Here is a 20,778-nt window from a genome sequence, read left to right on the forward strand (position 1 = left end):
TGATGATGCTTTAATAAATATGTATGGCTCACCAGCTTACTAATGGTGGTGGGCTTGGGGAAGGTGGAGATATAAATAGGGTCAGATACCAGCTGTTGAATACCCGATTCCGCATCAAAGGTGTATACAGCGCACATAGGTGCTGCTGGCCTCTTCTGAGGGACGTATTCGCTCCTCTTGATGCCACAGACTTGCCTCCAGCGCTTTCGTTGAAGAGGGGGGGGGGGGGGGGGGGGTGCTGCCGTACTAGAGCTTATTCTTGTTCCTTAGTGAAATGGCGCAACGAAATGTGGGGTATCGGCCATGAATCAGGCAGTGAAAAGACTATCTTTTTTTTAGGGAATTGGGGCACTCTTCTTGCTTCATCGTCGTCATCACCACCATCTTCGCTTTCTCGCCCTTTTTTTTCTTGCCCTTCTTGGCCAGTCCCCCGTAGTGGGTATGTGCCATGGTATAGCAAGCAAGTAAGCAAGCAAGGTTAACCTGGACTGAGCCCGATTGGCTTACCCTTCACTGGGTAAAGTAAAGACGGGAAGAGGTTAAGAGGGGTCGGCGACGTAATCAAACTTGGCATAAAGAGCTAGAGAAACATTTTAATGTAAAAAAAAAAGTAGGAAGGTCGGCCGGAGGAGTTTCGGTTCGAAGATGCAGCAGCAACAATATCAGTCGGCAGCGAAAGGAGAAAGACGACGGAATCCGAGTGGAATGCGGCACGCGCCACTGGCGAAGAGAAGAAGAAGCCGGACAAGCCACCGCGTTTCGAAGGCCGTTCGCTGCAAAGTCTTTCCCGAGATCTACATCTACATCTACGTCTTCCCTGAGCGGAAGCCGTCTCGTAAGTTAATGGTTCTAATACGCTTTCGATACAGTACACGGAGCAGTCGCTCGAACGACGCTGATGAAAATTGTAAATCGACGTTTGCTCGATAGCCTTCTAGGTAACACTACGATCGTCCTTTGTCTCTGCACGGCAATGATTTAAGTCGATTCGCAAAGCCGAATGCCTCCTTTAAGCTATGCTAAGTTGATATTTATAACTATGCAAAGTCAGGCGCAACGACACTATATATTAAGCACATGAGACAAAATTCAGTGTATACGATCAGTTACGCTGATGTGGTACCAACTCTTTAATTAATGCGAACACCATTCTTTGCCTACTTCAGCCGTTTTGAGCCTATCTATCTATCTATCTATCTATCTATCTATCTATCTATCTATCTATCTATCTATCTATCTATCTATCTATCTATCTATCTATATCTATCTATATATATATATATATATATATATATATATCGTTTTACTCCGACCCAGTGGTCGAAGTTGCCTACCTGATTGGGCCACTATAGGTATGTGCTCCTGGTCGTGATGCCGTCGTCGTTATACGCATTTGTCGTTCCATCGATATCATTCTTTCTTCGTCGTTCTGACCTCACTGCATCGGTATACAGTCGTCATCATGCCTTCATTTTCATCAGCGACCTTGGCCAGCGAGTGCCTTGGCAAAATGAGATGATATCGGAGTATTTGCAGCGAAATGCTCAGAATTACCACTACACGTGTTAAATAAAGGGGACTTCAGGAATATGGCCTGTCGCTACATTGCTCGATTGCTATTCGCATTGCCATCGACAGTCGTCGGGAGATGAGTTCTGCCCTAATTTCTTTTTTATTTTATGATACACATGCCACCATGTAGGTGACTCATTTAAAACATATAAATAGGTGTACACCATCTCATGTTAAGATACCATCTGAAGTTTACATATTTGAATCAAACCTCCGTAAACTTCGCACTCGATGTAGTCATTCCACTGGTTACCGCTTCTGACAATAATATTTTTTTGTCTAAGCTAGTGACTCCGGTAATGCGATGTTTCTTGTAGTTATGTATAGCTGCTGTGTATCTTGCTTTTCTAGTCTATACTAACGGGACGTCCCCTCTATAGCACGTCTGTCGACTCTGGGGCCTTCCTTCTGTGTGTATGTATAATCAACATTTGTAACCCTGCGTGCAATAAACTGAAACTACTCGCAGGAGCTCCCTGGCATGTGCCTCATCTCTTCGAGGGAGGCCATCGGAATCGTTGTCGTATGCCTGGTAAGCTAATAAGACGATGGGACCACGAGCGTAGCCTGCATGTAACGCAAACAACGATCTTGGGAAAACCTCGTGGTCACTGTCTTCCTAAATATCCACCTGTGCCTTGATGATGTGTAAACACTTCGGCAAGTGAGAGGCGAATTTCCCGTGTCGGGATCTGTCACAATATAGTGAGGGCAGTTTGCCTCACTCAAAAATGCTCTCGTAGGCCTTTCGACGCACGTCTTCCATCGAGGTCACACACTATGTGGTCACCCCGCTTCGCGATTAAAGCAAAAGCTAAAGCACGACACGAGCAAAGAGAGAGGTTTTCAGGTGGAGCTGCGATTGATTGATTGATTGATTGATTGATTGATTGATTGATTGATTGATTGATTGATTGATTGATTGATTGATTGAACGATCGATCGATCGAAGCGACACTGAGGTTATGAGAAACGCCACGGTGCAGGGCTGGATGAATTTTGACTTCGTGGGGTTCGTTAACGCGAACCTAAATCTAAGCACACAAGTGTTCTTGCATTTCGCCCCCATCGAAATGCGGCCGACGCCACCGGGAGTCGAACCCCCGACCTCGTGCTCAGCAGCAGAACGCCATCTGCTGGACGAAAGATTGTGAGCGGCAGCGTTCAATGACGCGAATGATGTTATGTGACACGCCTGACCAGACGCAGTGCAGCATTTTGTTGACAGAACGAGCATTTTGGAGCAGGTACTCGCCTGTATCGTCACAACATCGCCGCACGTGAGCTGCGTTTGACGTCGATTCTCGGATGTCCACAGCTTTTGTGTATAGGACGAATGTTTAGCTTGCAATTCGTGTCCTGTGACGCAGTTCATCAACGCCTTCAACGTGGCCTACGTGCTGAAGCCCGAGATAAGGCGACATCTCAATAAGCAGTCCTGGTTCGCCTATGTTCCGGACGTACACGACGTGAGCAAGTTTGGTGAGTGACCGTTCAGATAACTTGGACTTCTGAGCTGATTTGGCTAAATATGACAAGTTTTGGCAAAAGCGGCGCCCACCTTTGCTCCCTGCATCGGTGCTGCATGAAAGGAGGGAAACTAATTGTGACGTTAGTTCTTTCATACTTTCAAGGATCCAGCTGGTCTTTTTTTTTTTTTTTTCAGAGCCGGATTTAAGACGGTGCGCAAATATTCGCGTGAAACGTGTACACAGACAATGCAGCTACGTTGGCGTAAGGATTACGTTAGTAGCCCAGCCTGTGAACCTCCTTTGCATTCTGAGAACCTCGTATTCCGAGTCGCGACTCGAATTTCGCCTGACTGCTGTCGTGGGCAGAAATGTTCGCACTGGTTGTTTGCTTGCGTCTTTGTTGTTGTTTGTTCGCTTGCTTACTGCTTGACCACTTGTTTGTTTGTTTGTTTGTTTGTTTGTTTGTTTGTTTGTTTGTTTGTTTGTTTGTTTGTTTGTTTGTTTGTTTGTTTGTTTGTTTGTTTGTTTGTTTGTTTGTTTGTTTGTTTGTTTGTTTGTTTGTTCAAACACATACTACATTGCAAGAAGAAGACGCATATTTAACCACAAATGCATTCATGGACAAGCGTTTGAAAAAGCATAAGTTAGAAATAGCATCGATTTCTCAGGAGAAAAAAAGAATAGAGAGAGCTTAAAGGGAGCTTTATTCTTATATCTCGGTAGCCATGACGTGCGGAACCACAACACTGAAGATATAAAAAAACAGTTCAGTGTATAAAAATTGCAATAATACGAGACACTAGCTACACTTTGTGTCTTTCTGTGCAGTGGGTGCTGAAACGTCGAACTACATCGCGCTAGGCCTGGCCGGAATAAGCATCATCTTTGACGCGTTCATTCTTGTCGGAACCGTCCAAGTGAGTCGAGCTGCGGATGGACATATCACAGAACGGATCCTAACGTAACTGCTACAATGAAACGTTCGACAAGGCGCATAGGGGCTACTTTTCTTGCAGACAGTTTTTTTTTTTTTTTTTTTTAGTGGGAATAGACGTCTATACAGTAAATAAAAGTGTAAAGGCCCTCCTCACGAACGAATTGTAGTATTCCAAAGGAAGAGCATGATTTCTGTTGCGGAATTATATAATGCGCATTTCTGTCCGCTCTATCGTTGTACCGGTTTTGACCTCGTTCTCCTCACCCTCCAAGCTCGGCGCAAGGATGATCCCGAAGATGAACTGGCCTCTTCCATCTATATAATCATTTCATTTACGTGTCACAATCTCCCCGTAATTCTAGCTGCGATAATTCAAGCTTGCGGTAAATTAAAACAAATCTCAATTTTTCGTTTGTCCGCTATGTTTCGAGTATACGTTTTCAGTCGCTTAACAGAACAGAACAGTTTATGATTCATAACCATGCAGAATACAATAGATCAGAATAATATACATATTATATACCTAATTACATATGGCAAATCAGCTCTGCGTAATCCCGCTAGGTGGAGGAAGGTTCATGAAAGAAAAAATTTTCATCCACTCGAATTCAGCACGAAGCTACAAAGGAAACCCATGCGGGTTACTCAGAAAGAGAAACCGGTTTCTTTTTTTTCATATAATTATATAATAATTATATAATAGTTATACACTTGGTACCCCAGAACTAAAACTGACTTATGGAAGGAGTCCCTATATCACATATTGTTGTGCAAAAAAAAAAAAACGTGTAATAAAATCAGATAAGTGCGTGTATACATGGTAGCAGCTAAACATTATACAATAGGTAGGAAAATAACTTATGCAGAATATAATTGACCGGCAAATATTTTTAGACCTGCATAAAAAAACGCATGTATAAAAATAATCACGTCTAATTTATACTTTAAGGTTTCCCAGAGGCAGAGAAATTCTGGTAAAGAAACAGCTGATAATGGTGAATCGGTCATAAATTGTCAAAAAGCGCCCACATGTGATACTGCGGTCACTGTGTATACGGGCGAGACTTTGAAATGGTGCCTCCCGATCCGGTCGCCGTGAAGGCGACGGATTCGTATGTTTACTTGTTCGCATGCCTGTCACCGAATATCTCTTCGAGCACGATCCTGAGTGTATATATGTGCGCGTAATAAACCCATCATTCTGAGTGATAAGCTAAGAATTAAGTATCTCACGGTAAGACTAACGTTTCTGGCATTCGGAAGACACTAAAGGAAAACAGTATGTCGAGCAAGATTGAAAGATGGCATCTCTAGTAACCAATTCATCATTCGTAGAGGGAACAGAGCTGGTCTTTTCTTTTTTTTTTTTTCTTTTTTAACGAGAGAAAGACTAATATGGAAAATCGGAGTGCCACCTGTTGTGGACTGTAATTGATACCCCTCATGTGACGTCAGCGCTCGCTGATTGACAAAATGCGGCATAGAGGGAGGTCATGTAGAGACAACGTCAACTCGTCCGTGGCTTGGGCAAATAGCCGCAGCAGGACCTTCGGCGGCAATTTCCTACGCAACAAAGTGAGGTACTGGCACACAGAAAACCATGATTGGTTTTCCAACACACCCAACACAAAAACCACTCCTAGACGAATAATCGACCGATCTAACCTCGGCTTAATATTTTCCTTTAGTGTCCCTTCAATCGCTTTAGACTGAAAAAGCACTCTCGAAAACTGTTTTCCTTAATTTTGCGCGGAGAGGTCGACTATTCGAAGGAAAAAAAATGGAAGCCAAACTTCTACTTTTTTTTTAATTTCGCGCCGAGAGCCCGGCGCAGATACGTCGGTGTGACGTCACGGATTTCAACGTGTTTTCTCATACGTAAGCCTTTGTGGCGAAAGAAATGTTCTCGAAGCTTGGATAGGGTCATTTTTTAGCTCCTTTATAAAATACAATCTAGTCCATTTTTACCTGTAAATAATTATTAATTAGTCCCGAGCAGACGCCGTCAAAGTTCATGACGTCATGGCGAGCTAGTGCGGGAACTTCGCATTCGGCGTCGCCACCTACATGCCTTTCGATATTGCGTTTTAACCAAGCCTCCTGTCACAATAAGAGTGGCTTTTTTTAGAGCGCAGATTTTAAGCGTCCATTCCTGCGTTGAGCGTCGGCGTTCTCACTCGAGGACGAACGCGGCGCGCAGCGGGGGATGATAAAAGCGGCGAGAGCGAAGAGGAGGAAAGCGGAGCCATGAGGCGGAAGGCGGAGAGGGGGTATGACGAAAGCGTGAGAAGAAAAGCGTAATGCGGCGACGATGGCTACGAGATGGCGCCAGAGTAGCGCGCGTCGTCGGGGAAGTCTGTCGGCGGCGGCTGCCGTGAATCGCGCCCCCGCGTCACCCACGCGCTAGCTCTCGCTATCTCCAAATTAGCGAGTCAGTCGCGCCACACTTCGCTCGGTTTGGAACGTGCCGCACGAGACCGATTGTCCACGCCAGCCAATATAACGCGAAATGAAAACACGTATAGAGCTGCGCTCAGATGTCGCATTAGGGAGTATCGTAATCGTCGGTGAATTTTTGTGTGTGTGTGTATTGCAACGCCATTCATTATTACAACTCGATTTTTTTTTTCTACAGTGTCCCTTTGACATTCCACGCTACTGTCCCTTCAACAGTAGTAGCCCCTTGAAGGTGTTGTTGGTCGCTGGTGCGAGAATGGCGATACAGTGAACAAGCCGCAGTTGGCACGATGCACTATCGGCGCATGCGTCATCGCGAACTTAGTGGAGCGCCGCCGTCCTGCGTACATGCGCAGGGCATTCCCGAACTACTGGATTCCGGATGCATATGGCATTACGTCGACCTAGGGGCTGATTTCATCGTGGGCCTGGCGTCGGCCAATTACACGAGACCCCGGGTCATCCAGGTAAGCTACACTCCTTCGCTAACCGTACAAGTTCTTTTATAGATCTCAACAGGTTTGCTCACCGCATTTATCGCCTTTTGTCGGAGATGAAAGCGCGCAGATTTACAGGGGCCCCTCACAATTGCAAACAGACAAGCGATGTGCGCACATTACGCATTGAAAATGGTGTCGGCGAAACAGGGAAATACTGCACGGCTCGAACATCTGAAATTTCAAACGAAAGTCTGTGCGCCCTTCCTCTCGAGGTAGCTTTGCTTCCTTCCAGAAAATCACGGTCACACGCATAAAACGCCTCTACGTCAGACGTACTGCCTGCTACGTCACGTGATATGGCACGTGACTTCTGTAAATCATCTAACGCAGAACGCACAAATCCGCCACTGGAAGTGCTCCGCGCAGCAAATACGGAAGAGGAGACCAAAAAAAAAAAAAAAAGTTGAGACGTGGCTCGTTAGGTAAAACATCACGCGGCCCCTCCACTTCGATATTGGAGAAAGAAGGAATATCGCTTGTGGACGCTATAGTCTAGGCGAGAGAGAGAGGGTAAGTGTTGGTAGTGAAGCTCACCTCCTGGCAACACTGTACGCGACATCTCAATTTCTCCTTTCTCCTCTAATAATGAATCAATTTGAAATATTTTGCGGGTAAAAGGCGCCGTAGACGGCGCTTATACAACTTGCAGAACATAACTGACATTTTCGATGGGGCCTGCTGAAGGGAACTTTAAACTCTTAACTCATCTGGCCGCACGCAGCTTACAGTTACTGATGTATTTACGAGTGGTCTCTTCGGCACTTGATACCCAGTTTATGAAGCAAGACGTTTGAGGTTGAACTTCTAACTCTACAGAACTGGTCGATATCAATAACTTCAACACTGATATCATAGACGTTACCTCCAAGCAAGCAATCGAGACAGCAGGCTCACCATTTCTCTTGTTGTTTCCGAGTTTCACCGACAAGCCTTACGCGTTTTAATGACCGCACCAATTCAGGTAACATAAACATTTGACCACGGGAAACGGCAAATGAAGGTTAAGAAGACTTGCTAAACATTATTATACCTTTACTAAAAGCGTTTCTGTGCCAACAAGCCCCGGTAGAGAATGACAAGTGACTGGTGAACTTTGCACATTACTCGACGAAGACAATCGAAATCCGCCTAAACTAAGCGAATATTGTCAACTTGCCACGCGTGGCGATAAACTCACGCTGCTGTTGTGACTTCTAGATTCTAGACGTCTAGATCAGAAGCGGGAGCAGAGTCGTCGCTAAAGGCTCATTCACTTTATAGGCTGACAGGACACCGATTTTGGTCTGCTGACGGTTGGCGACAGCATTTTCCTTATGGGACATAATCGGCCTTCAAGATGGTTTTTATTGTGTACTGTTATGTTATGAACTTTGAAAACACTTTTCTTTAATTTAAATACCACCGTTAGAGGCCCAAAACTGCATCTCCGTGTACGTGAAAAAAATCACATCCCATGTTTGCTATGGTAAAAACTGCATTTCATTGCTTAAACGCAGAGATGGAGATGGAACTACGTATAGTACATTGCCATGTTGCTGCCGCGTCCGGTATTGTCACGCAATCTCAGTGATTTCGAAACACACCTCAAGGTTGCTTTCGGCCGTCTCGGACGACACAGCGGTCTAGATCAATTCAATTTCCTCGAAAGCACATGACAAGAATACGAGTAAATCACTTCTTTACAGTTACACATGTGCCGTACTTCATACCCAGAATAAATATTTTGCGTAATCACTTCCGAGTGAATGACAAAAAACGTGTTGAAGGCGATGTGCAAAATACTGTACAAGGGTTCTTAGGAGGATATAGATGCATTCGCGCTAATTACATCCAGATGAATGGGCGTAAAATCGGTTGAACAGACTGACATCTGAAACGACGAACGCTCGCACCCATCCTGACGCGCTAGTTTCATCTGTGCCCGCAATTTGAATGACGCAGCAAAAAACCGAGGTCATCAAGCAGGCGCCCCTGCACAGATCGGGCTGCGCGGGGGCGATTCCGTGTGCTCCGACCGCGGCTCCGACTACCGCTGCACCCAACGCAACGGACAATGCGCCGGACGACGGGGCAGGACCGCACGGCGCTAACGACAGCAGCCGCCGCCGGATGCTCACATCGCCGTCGACGGAGAAGGACGACGACCAGGTTGGTTTTGTTTCAAACATAGAGGCGCGCTTATGGGTCATTCACACTAGGCCGACACACGACGCCGATTTTGGTCTGCCGACTGTTGGCGACAGCGTTTTCCTTCCTGTAAACTGTCGACCACAGCGTTTTCCGTCCTGTAAATTAAATTTCCGCCAAATTAAAGAACCCCAGACGGTCAAAATTGTTCCGGAGCTCTCCACTACGGTGTGTCTCATAATCGGAACTGGCTTTGGCACGTAAAACCCCAGAAAGAAAGAAAGAAGAAAAACGGTGTCGTGTCGGGCTAGTCTGAATGAGCCTTTACCAAACACTGCACGCCTCAGCGGCGGCTACATGAATCAGCAGTAACAGATATAATTGCTGTAAAGGATTACTTAATGACGAGAACAATGAAGTTATATAAATGTTCACTGCCTCACAGCAGGAATATTTAAGTCTTTAAAAGGCAACTCCTGCGTTTTTTTTTTTTTTAAGCCTATTAGGATATTGTCATTTTCAAATGGCATTGAGAGTCTTGTCACCTCTAGGGTGATTCAATTTGCCTAGAAACTCACAAATAATTTTAAATAACCAGTGAACGAGGTACCGAAACCGAAAAGGGTAGCTGCTTCGTGTGACGTCACGAGGAGTCGATGACGTCACGTCCTACACTAATGTAATGTAAACACGCAGTGCACGTGTTGCTAACGCCAAGAAAGCGAAGCTGACGATGTATTCTGGCGACACGCGGAGCTTTTCCAGCTCTTTCGAACTCGACAGCGGCGATTTCAGCGACGATGTGAGCGCTGAAGGATCGCCGTTTGCTTTTGAACCGCCGCTGCCGCGCGAGGCAGCTCACGTGTCCAAGCTCAACGCGTTGTGCTGCGGCAAGACGAAGAGAAGCACCGGTTATCACGACTGTCAGAAACGATGATTGTCGGCCGTTGTCTCGTAGAAAAAGGAGTCAGCTTCGTCGCTTCTGAACAAAATGGCGGTTCAGTCTCTGACGTCATAAACACAGGGTGGCCAGTAAAATGTCATACATTCGTGGGGATGAGCGGGGAGCACGCAACCAATCTAAACGCCTAGCAGTAATATTGTTTGGCACAGACAGTCATAGTGTACGAGAGAACGGATACTGAAAGTTTTATTAGTCAGTGGACGTCGAAAAATCGCCGGAGTTGCCCTAAGCTTAAGCAACCGGAGACAAGGAAAAGAACTGAGATTTGCTTTAAAATGGCATTTGAATACGGCAAAAGCGTTGACTCTGACTGAAGAGGAGTTGCTAGCACTCCATTCTTTTTCCTAAAGAGGATACGGTGCGATATCAGGGCCCCCATTAGCCACGCTTACAGTTGGTCGCAATTTCGACTGCGTACCATGCATTCGGTGGCATGACGACGTCGGATAACGGTGATATGTGGATAACGGTGATATGTGTTACGGGTAACGTCAAAGATTGGGCGAGTTGGTTTTGCATGATCCAAAGTATATAACAGCGCGACTTGAACGAGGACAAAACCGTAAATTGTCCCTTTGTGTTTTACACTTTTAACCTGCTACTAGAGAGTGCGAATATTTGAAACCCTCGAATGGCGAATCGGATATCACCCTATTCGTAAACACGAATAATTTTCGAATAACTTCTGTGCACTTGAAATCGCCAATTATGCGCCATGAAATATAAAAAATATAAAATACGAAAGATTACGTAATAGAGCGGGCTAATTCACTCGCGGAGCGAAACATTTCTGGCTTAACCACTACCTTTCGCACTCGATCACCAATAAGTCCTATATATATATATATATATATATATATATATATATATATATAATTTTTCACCTTGGTTATAGGGTCAGTTCATATTTTCTTCCCTTTGAACGTTCGGTCAACAGAGTCGTCCGTTCTTAGGGGAAACGGCATATTTGAAGTATATTAGGTGCGAAGCACCTTATGCGCTCGGGCTGTCGGCGTCTCCTGTCGTCGTCGTCACGGTAAATCACGCGCTTCTCTCCCCGGCGCTTCTCCGACGCCGCGTGCCGAGTGGCAAATAAAACGGCGCCGCGTTGGCTCAGGAAAAGCTCTTTCTGCTGTCGGCGTCTCCTGTCGTGGTCGTCACGATAAAGCAAGCGGCTCGTGATCGCGCTCGGCACGTGCTCGTGCCACTCCTCTCGTGTTCGTCGTCGTCTTACGCAGCTGGCTGCCCTGCCGCTCATAATTCCAGCGTAGAATTTTACTTCTCTTCTGTCGTCGTAATGGGGAGTAGAGCACTGCACGGTCTCGGGTTTACCCGAAAGCCCGGGCCCGGCCCGGCCCACGGGCCGGGCCGGGCCGGGTAGAGCAGTTTTTTCACGGGCTCGGGCCGGGCTCGGGCACGGCGTGTGCTTTTTGACCCGGGCCCGGGCCGGGCTCGGGTTTTTTAACGCGGGCCCGGGCCGGGCTCGGGCTTTCTGCGAGTTATTCTCGGGCTTCTCAACTCTGAAAAACATGCATTTTTCGGTCTCGGGCCGGGTTCGGGCCGGTTTCGAGCCGGGCTCGGGCCGGGCTCGGGCTTAAGGTAAAGGGATGGCGGGCCGGGCCGGGCGGGTAACGTAGATTATTTCCGGGCCCGGGCCGGGCCCGGGTCTCGCCATAAAAGTTTTGATCGGGCTCGGGCGGGCCGCCCAATGTAAAAACGGGCCCGGGCTGCAAAAATCGGCCCGTGCAGTGCTCTAATGGGGAGGCCGCGTTTACGGGGTTATGAGCCATTGCTTGAGGCAGTATGAGACCATTAGCGGTGCATCACTGCATACTTCGCACCTTCCCAGGTTTCACGTTAGGTTGAGCTGTTTTTATTGCGATAGCAATTATATGGACACTCAAAAGCAGATTTCTGCCATCGGCGTCGCCGTCGCCGTCGCCGTGAGGTTTCGTATGACGTCAATGGAGATGAAATCGTCGCCGCGCGCCGCCGAACGCTGTATGTGCGAGTGAAAGGGCGCGAGGGACGCGCGCTTTCACGGGGAGTGAACGCACGGCGGAGAACGAACGCGCGTTCTGTGCCATGCTCCCTTAAGCGCTGCAGAAGTAGGCGTCTCTTTCCTCCTTTACAATCACCATATATGTAGAGCAAACGCGCCTTCTGGCGCACGAAAGGCCGTGGGGGGGGGGGGGGGGGGGGGGGGGGGGAGGGAGGCGACGTTTAGCTGCGGCACCAAGTGCCTATTTATATCAGAGGCTCCGGCAACAGTCACCAACGCCGCACGCATTTTGTGCAAACGCGGGCAAAACGCCGACGGCATCGACAACAGTTCTGCGTGTTGCCGGTGCTGCTGCATGTCCAAGTTTATACAGCTGATAAAGCTACTATCATTACTCCGTATAGCTCTCTACAAATACGCTATCGCAATTGATGCTTCGCCTTTCAGGTGAAACTGCGACAACTTTTTTCAAGCACCCCGCGGCCTAGATTTGGAATGAATTCATTGAAATGACTACTTAATTTATAATTGCGTTTGGTGTCATATTGGCCGCTTCTTTCTCATGAAGTGGACGAAATGTTGATAAAAGCAGGTTTATCGAACACGAATGAAGTGTTTCTACGAGAAGTAGACGACCCTGTAAACGCACCGGCAACTCAAGGGCGCCTTATATCGCGTTGCCTCACTCGATCAACGCGCGCTTTGTGTAGCCAATTGAGTGATCGTTTACCGCAACACACTCACATACGCTCGCACACACGCACGCGCACATACGCACGCACACACGCACACATACACAAAAAGACGTCCGCTTAGTTTACGTTCTCGTTACAGGGACCACTTGGAAATGAGCGCTCTGTTCACATCGACTCAGACATGCGCCTGTTGCAAGCTCAAGGGCCGGAAATTGCGTATGAAACAAGGGAGGTAAGATTAGCGAAACTTGTAGGAAAACGCCATGTTGCCTTGACTTATTTGAACGCGTTCGCAGTGAAATCCTCTAACCTGCAGCGAAACTTTAAATAATATATATATATATATATATATATTATATATATATATATATATATTGTGATAAAACAGTAAAATACGGCGTGCCTCATAATCAGAACTGGTTTTGGCATGTAAAAGCCCAGAAAGAAGAATACGGACATAATGCGACATAAGGACGTAATAAGTACGCAAAACGTAAGCTGCAAAAATTAAAAGAAAATGTGTGTGCGTGTGTGCGTGTGTGTGTGCGTGCGTGCGTGCGTGTGTGTGTGCGCATGTATGTGGGTGTGTGCATGTGTGTGTGTGTGTGTGTGTGTGTGTGTGTGTGAGTGTGTGTGTGTCTGACGGCATACGGAACGTCTTAATTTTGCCTGCTCATTTTTAAAGGTGACACGCCCTTTTTTCTTGCAGGAAACCACCACCAGCGTTCTCCTGGAACCTGCCGTGAGTGTCCACTTTATTCCTCACGTGACAATCGCGCATTTCTCATGCATCGTCTTTTTCATACCACCAAGACTCAATGGCGGTAGCGCAGTTATTAACAGGATGATACATAAATCCGCGAGAACTAGCAGACGGCCCTCACAATGAAGCTTAAATATGCAGTGCAGCATTTCTATATATATATATGCAGGGTGTCCCAAATATCATGCACCACGATTTAAAAATATGCAAATACCACGTAGCTGGACAGAACCAAGGTAATGTTATTTGCCGTCGCTTGGAGGTACTAAGATTATTTTTGTCCATTCCGCCTAATCACATCATTAGTCTTAATTAATGAACCAACTCCTCAAATATTATAATTAAATCAAAAGTGTAAATGAGAAAATTTTAGAGCAAGATGAAAAACTCCCGATACAGCTTTCTGTTGCTCAATACGTGCTACATAGAAGTGTTTTTCCGAGCGTGAAAGATGCCCACGAATACACGCAATATTGCCGCGCGACTGGCCGCTCGAGACACTGCGTGTATTCGTGGGCTTCTTTCACGCACGGAAAAACACATTTATGTAGCACGTATTGAGCAACAGAAAGCTGTATCGGGAGTTTTTCATGTTGATCTGCAATGTTCTCATTGACACTTTTCATCTAATTGTAATATTTGAGAAGTTGATTAATTAAGACAAATTATGTAATTAGGCTGAATGCAAGAAATGTCCTGAGTATCTCCAAGCGAGGGCAAACAAGATTACCTTGGTTCTGTCCAGCTATACGTGGCATTTGCATATTTTTAAATCTTGGTGCATATGATAGTTGGGACACTTTGTATATCCTAACACGTATACGTATACCCAGAAATCTTGGACGTCGAGGTTACTTCGCGTGTTCCACAAATAACATAAAAACTCAAACATTTTGTTTCGCCTTTGTAGTCGGCATTGCATCTCTTTAATACATTCTGTTTCATTCACTTCATTATTTACCAAGACAATTGTTTCATCTTGTTCGTTCGCAGCACTATCCTATGCGTTGCTTTCACTGCATTACGCAAGTGCTTTGGTGGATGCGAAATTTTGAAGAAAGCGAATCTCACTTGAAAGAAGTTATTTACCCTTTGGTGTTTTCGTGATACGTTTTCACCTTTCACGAATGCTACTCAACATTTTTAAAAGCGTTGCAAATTTCATGTGTTTTGGAGCGTCTGACGTTCTCATAAAGGGCACATGACCCAGTAAAGTAGCTTCACTGTAGTGCAGCTTTGCTAAAGTGTCTTTTTTTAAATCTCGGAAACTTCGCGCAATTAATCAAAACTTCACACATATGAAGAATGTGTCATGGTGATTACGTCTTTTTAGTTATTTGTGCTGATGAAGGCGCATTTCCTGGTATGAAATTCTAAACCTCGCTGTATGGTGTTCACAATGGCACAAGAAGTGGCCATTGAGCCCAGAAAAGTTACTGCACTAAGGTCAAAATTAGCACATTGTGGTAGGATGGCATACAGATTATTCAGATGAAGAGATCTGGGTGCATAAAAATGTGTTGCTGTGTAGTGAATTTTTGAAATTCGTTTTCCATTGATTGACGCGACTGGACAGCACCTGTCACTAAAAGATGGCGCTAGTGGTCGATGTCCCAAATTCCTGGACATGGGCGGAATAGTTCACTAAATGAAAACATTGCATGAATACGTAAAGGGGCACCCAAGAGAAACGCTGAATCAGTTTAAAAATATTAAATTGTGGGGTTTTACGTGCCAAAACCACGACATGATTATGAGGCACGCCGTAGTGGGGGACTCCGGAATAATTTGGACCACCTGGGGTTCTTTAACGTGCACATAAATCTAAGTACACGGGTGTTTTCGCATTTCGCCCCCATCGAAATGCGGCCGCCGTGGCTGGGATGCCTGAATCAGTTTACATTGATTTTGAGTATTCTTGAATAACTCTACTTCTGTTGATTTCGCTCTAGGTATAAGTGACTTTTAGTCACCTTTGAGAATCCAGCAGTTTGAACTAACTCGTTAAGCCTGCAGTGTCCCTTTGAAAACTCGGATTGTTTGAAATAAAAATGGACCTTTGTAAATTGTATTTCTACGCACGTGTTTGGAAGCAGCAGTATTTGTCAGACAAAAAGAAGAAAAAGGAACATTGTGCAGAAACCATAGACGCCGATTGTCAATGTAAACGAATAGACTAACGCTTCGCGAAATCAATTCGCTTTATTAAAAGAATTATGTGTTTGAAGGCGTATATGGGTTGCAGTGAGAATATTTAGGTAACATTTGTTGTTCCATTGCATAAATCTGTAGAGTACAGAGCCGTTAACTAGCACAGCTGCAGCGGTAGTATGGATGACTCTGCATATAACCGGATTCGTCAAATGTGTTCGACTCCAGCGGCGCGAGCGCCAGCGTGGAAGAAGACTGCCAGTCCTCCTCTCCCGCCGGCGGCGCCCTCTCCTCCAGCCGCCAAAATGGGGGAGGGCGGAGACGGCGGGGGAGGAGAGCTGTCATTCGCCCCACAACTCGGTTGCGTAATCCGTGCCGTTTAAAGCCCCTATATATGCTTTAGTGCCGTTTGCATTGGCGCCTTTGTGTCGGCAGTGAAAATCGGAAGCCCAGGAAAACTGGCAGAATAGCCACAGAAAGCGATTGGCTTTAAAACATAGTCGACATCACTGATAGCAACACTGCAATCGCGTACGTTAATACTAGCTAAGCAATGGTAACGACACCTTTTCTGTTTATTTACTGATTTCTGAGCTTCCGACGACAGTTTATGCCTATAAACATGTAATAAGCGATATCATTTAAATATTTTGCCGTAGAAAGTGACACATAGAGGTGAAAATCTGCTGAGACATACTGCTTTTGAGAGAGAAAAAAAAAGAGTGTGAACACGAACACCCCGACAAACAAGGAACTGGAGGACCTTACGTTACTCGTGTCTTCCACTATTTCGTCTGCCCAATCTTCTCCCGGATACTCCCGGTATTACTGTCATACTATACCCTATTGAGTTTGGGATAGTTCGAACACAAACTTTTCACATAATCGATGACTAGTAAATAGCGAACTGTGCTACTGTCGCACTGTAGGCGGCTAATTGAAGATCACCACGTTGACATCAACAAATTATAATGTTGTTATAATGTATTATAATAACAACACGAAATTATAATGTAGATATGGCGTTCCTCTGGTGAGTTCGAGGTCACAGCTGGGTATGATTTCAGCCGCGGCTGCTTCATTTCAATAGAGGCGAAACGCAAAAACACTCGTATTCTTAGATTTAATTGCACTTTAAAAAATGCAGCCAGTTCCATGAAGTGAAATCTGTCGAAACAGCGGAGCTGTGGTCGTACTGTTTCTGCGATTGTCACGTATGTTTCTGCGTATTGCCGCTTGCGCCGAGCGGCGTCCAAAGTTCGAAGAGCGCGCGGCGCTAACACCTGCTACTATACCACGGCGCCTCTCCTCCTCCTACAGAGCAACGTCCATCGTGCGAAGAGCGCGCGGCGCAAACACCTGCTATTATACGCCGGCGCCTCTCCTCCTCCTCCCCGGCGCGCGCTCCGATTGGCCGGCTCCTCTCCTCCCGGCGAGCGGGTCACGTGACCTCTCCGGCTCTGCTCCTGCGTGACGGCGCACGCTCGACTAAGAACATCTTCCGCTGTTAAAAAGCCAGCTGGTCAAAATAAATCCGGAGCCCGCCACTACGGCGTGCCTCAGTCAGATCGTAGTTTTGGTACGTGAAACTGCAGAATTATTTTACAGCGAAGCTGTCTATGGCTAGGGTTCTATGCCTTTTTCGTGTCCGTCAACAGATCTGCGTGTGCTTTAAAAACTGAGCTCCCGATTCTGATGCAAAATCGCTTCATTCTATGCAAAAGCTTATACGTCTCATCACTTGGATATGCATTTTCGGTAGATTAGTTATCACCATTTTCAAAATCGGTAGACTCTCAGTTAAATAATAAGGGTTTTTCAAAGATTTGCCGCAGTGCGACCCACGTCGCGGCCACGTGTACGTTCACACCGCCCTTTCTTTGTCGTCGTCCCAAGCGCTTGCGTGCCTAAGTTTCCTTCCGCTATCCCGGCGCGGCGGTCCCGTCGCGCGTGTCTAGTTTCCTCCGGCTCCCCAAAGTGGCGGTAGTCTTTCACGCGAATGTATGCCGCCGATCAAAATAAAAGTGTGTGCGCGTGCCTTTCTTCGGTATGACCGACGTCACCGCTCAAGAGAAAAAAACAAACAACAAAGCTTGCAATAGGTCGCGCAAAGCTCGAGACACAGCGAAGCTGGCCGATCGATTGCGTCGTAACCTAAGAGATACCTGGCATAACCAAGCTCAACTCGGGCATAGCCAAGGCCAAACCTAGCTGCTACCAAGCTCAATCTAGATACAACCAAGTTCAAACTCGACATATAGTCAAGTTCAACCTAGCTACTACCAGGAGACGCAATCGATCGGCCAGCTTCGTTGTGTCTCGAGCTTTGCGCGGCCTAGTGCAAGCTTTGCCTCCCCATTACGACGACAGAAGTGAGATTGCATGCTGTGCAATTTCACTTCTGTGAAATTGAAATTGCACTTCTTCTGTGGTAGGCGCATTGTGGGAGATGGGAGGGCCGGGCCGCGCGGCTCGCACACTACAGGCAAGGCGAACAGGCAGCGCTCCCACTTTTACTACTGCCTTGCGGCCACCGCTGACGGTGCGCGCGCATTTCTGGAGAAGGTCCATTGGTGATTGAATAGTGAATCGTGTGTTACATTCGCCCTCATTGTTCAGTTCTGCTTGGAGAGTGAGTGCAGCTTCCGTTTCTCTTATCTCTACGCAGACGGTGCGGCAGTTTCTCCACTTCTCGTACGTCATAATGCGAGCCGCTGTTAAGGTGAGAGTGAACTTTGATTGCTTGTAAAACATCAAATAGAGAGACGGGTCAAAATGAGTTAAGTTCTAGTGATTTTAATATGAATGAGTGTGCGGGTGGCATGACAAGTCCGTCAAAGGGCGGCATTTAGCTGGTCACTCCAGGAGGTGTCCATATTCTCCAGCATTCACTGACACGCATTAGAGGGGCACTGCAGGGCGAGAGCACCGCTGCGTACCCACTTTCAGGGGTGGGACCATTCAGGCATGGGACTGCCCAAAGTCATTTTGGAGCAATTTTCGGAGAAGCCAAATTGCGGTTTGGAGCAGACAAAATTGGATTTTGGAGCAGCTTGAAGCAGACTAAATTTTATTTTATAGCAATTTGGAGCAGGCAAATCTGAACTTTGGTGGAATAATGGAAAATGGCAGCGCACTTCGAAACCACGACGAAACACAGACTAACCAACATGAAGTGCGTAGTAGAGCGCGATTTGTAGCTATAACGCTTACTAGAATATGGAAGAGTGGGTCGAGCGGCGGCACGCGCATGCCACGGCCGCTGGATCCAGCAGCCGTGCGCATGCTTTCCTGTACAGCCGAAAACATTGGTGTCACTACGATCGAACCATATATTTCCGCGCCGATGCTCATGATAGCGGAAAATGTTCTCAAACCATGCGGTCCATTCGACGCGGTAACATAATTTTGGGTGACCATATGTTACCGCAGACCCAGAGAGCCGCAATCGACCCTAAAGCTATTCCAATTAATGTGTATTTATTGCCATAGCAATTATAAGGACACTCCAGGCTCATTTCTGCCGTCGTCGTGATGTTCCGTATAAAGTCGAGGGGCGATAACATCGTAGCCGCGCCCCGTATGCGGCATGTGCGAGTGAAAGCGTGCGAGGGTGACCCGACGATTGCGGCTCAATCTCGCGCGCGCAAGGGAGGAAAGCGGGGAGGAAGCGCGCCGTCTTCCGTCACGCGCAAGGCTCCGGGAGGAGGAGAGAGGGCGTTCTATCTAATCCGGCGGCTGCTGCGTATGGCGCGGCCGCGCGGGCTCTATCTTGAAAGCGATCTGCGATGGGGACAGAGTGCGAGTGTTGGTAGCTTCGTGTGCGGTGTTTTCGCCGCTTAGTTCGCGTCGAAGCGACAGGCAACACGAAGGTCAACTCGCTCGCTGTTGCCGCCGCGCTTCCTCACTCCAGCGTTTTGACAGCGAGAGCGATGACAGCCGGGATTAGCCGCGCGCGCGCCGGCCACTTGCCGGAAGCGCCGAAAAGTTCAGAGGCGGCGGCTTAAGCGGCTCCCGCACAGCCGCGCGGTTTGCGGAATGTGAACGGCTTTACTCTTTTTCGGAGAACGAATCCGCTCGCTGTTCGCGGCTACTGCTGGAGCACACATGCCCAAGCCGTTCTGGCGCAGCATGGCGAAATTTCGGTCAATTTTCTGTGTTTGGCGCAGTTTCGACGCAGAAATTTGCGTTTGTATCAAACCGGCGCAATTGGCGCGGGAGTCCCACCCCCGACTATTTGACGTGCAGATAATCTAGCCACAATAATGCAGAAATGCCTTGTAAACAAATCCCACACCAAGTAAGCCGTGCTCCAATTGGCGCGCATTTTGAAATGGCATCCTTACAAGAGGTAACAACTTATTTTTTTTCGCATTCAGTTCCGGCGCAGCAGTGCATGTAGTTACGGGGTCAACAGCTATCTGATAAACCAGAAACATCTCTTGGTGCTTGCCAAACAATCCCGACGAGAACTTATTCATGTATATGTGAAGGCGTTGTATTTTGTTTGATGTGACGAAAAATGTACGCATGCAGAGCAATGCCACCTTTAACACTTTAGTATGGCATCAGGCCCGAATTTGTAGTCATTATTACAACTATATCGTGAACTTAATCCAGGGACCTCTATTCTTTTCTTTTGCAGTTTCAAAAGCTGGGAATGCTTGCCAGCTTGAGCCGCGTGATGAAAAACTAGCAGCCCGCAGATGTGAAGCGGGGACATTTAGGATGTTTCGCTCGAGCTGCCTGGTCTATTTACTGATGCGACCACAGCTCGTGTTTACATGTACGCTAGTAAAACCTATTCCCTAGCCCTGTCTCTCTCGCATTATTCATATTCACTTACGTTGGATATAGCATCTCTTGCCCAACTCAAGCATGAGAACAAGAATTAATTTCTGGTACTTTTAGTAAATCAAATTATAAGGGCACCATACCTGGGTGGAGGCACAAGTGTTCTATGTCACAACAGTCATACATTTATTTCACCATTATTGAGCCGCCATTCACCATTATTTAATTCAAAACAGAAAAATAAAATGACATGGTAGCAGCACATGGAAATTAATCTTAATGCATTGAAGCACAAAAATGAAATTGCATATTGTACTTCAACTATAACGCGAACTGTATGACTG

At 46.7% G+C, this 20,778-nt stretch overlaps 1 protein-coding gene across 1 annotated transcript; it reads left to right on the forward strand.

Moving 5' to 3' along the window:
* Positions 1-711: 711 nt before the first annotated feature.
* On the forward strand, positions 712-20,439 carry LOC119460780 (uncharacterized). Its single transcript, XM_049671802.1, has 10 exons — positions 712-835; positions 2,042-2,104; positions 2,943-3,054; positions 3,873-3,961; positions 6,795-6,905; positions 8,880-9,086; positions 12,866-12,958; positions 13,436-13,468; positions 18,309-18,362; positions 20,286-20,439. Exons 2-10 carry the CDS (start codon positions 2,054-2,056, stop codon positions 20,334-20,336), a joined length of 801 nt encoding a protein of 266 aa, XP_049527759.1. The 5' UTR covers positions 712-835; positions 2,042-2,053; the 3' UTR covers positions 20,337-20,439.
* The last annotated feature ends 339 nt before the right edge of the window (positions 20,440-20,778 follow it).

This window comes from Dermacentor silvarum, chromosome 8 (assembly GCF_013339745.2).
Source record: "Dermacentor silvarum isolate Dsil-2018 chromosome 8, BIME_Dsil_1.4, whole genome shotgun sequence".
NCBI classification, from domain to species: domain Eukaryota; kingdom Metazoa; phylum Arthropoda; class Arachnida; order Ixodida; family Ixodidae; genus Dermacentor; species Dermacentor silvarum.

Coding starts and splice junctions, on each gene's coding strand:
- LOC119460780 (XM_049671802.1), top strand. CDS start 2,054: ATGTGCCTCATCTCTTCGAGGGAGGCCATCGGAATCGTTGTCGTATGC. Junction 9,087..12,865: donor CGGAGAAGGACGACGACCAG/GTTGGTTTTGTT, acceptor TTCTCGTTACAG/GGACCACTTGGAAATGAGCG. Junction 18,363..20,285: donor TAATGCGAGCCGCTGTTAAG/GTGAGAGTGAAC, acceptor TTTCTTTTGCAG/TTTCAAAAGCTGGGAATGCT.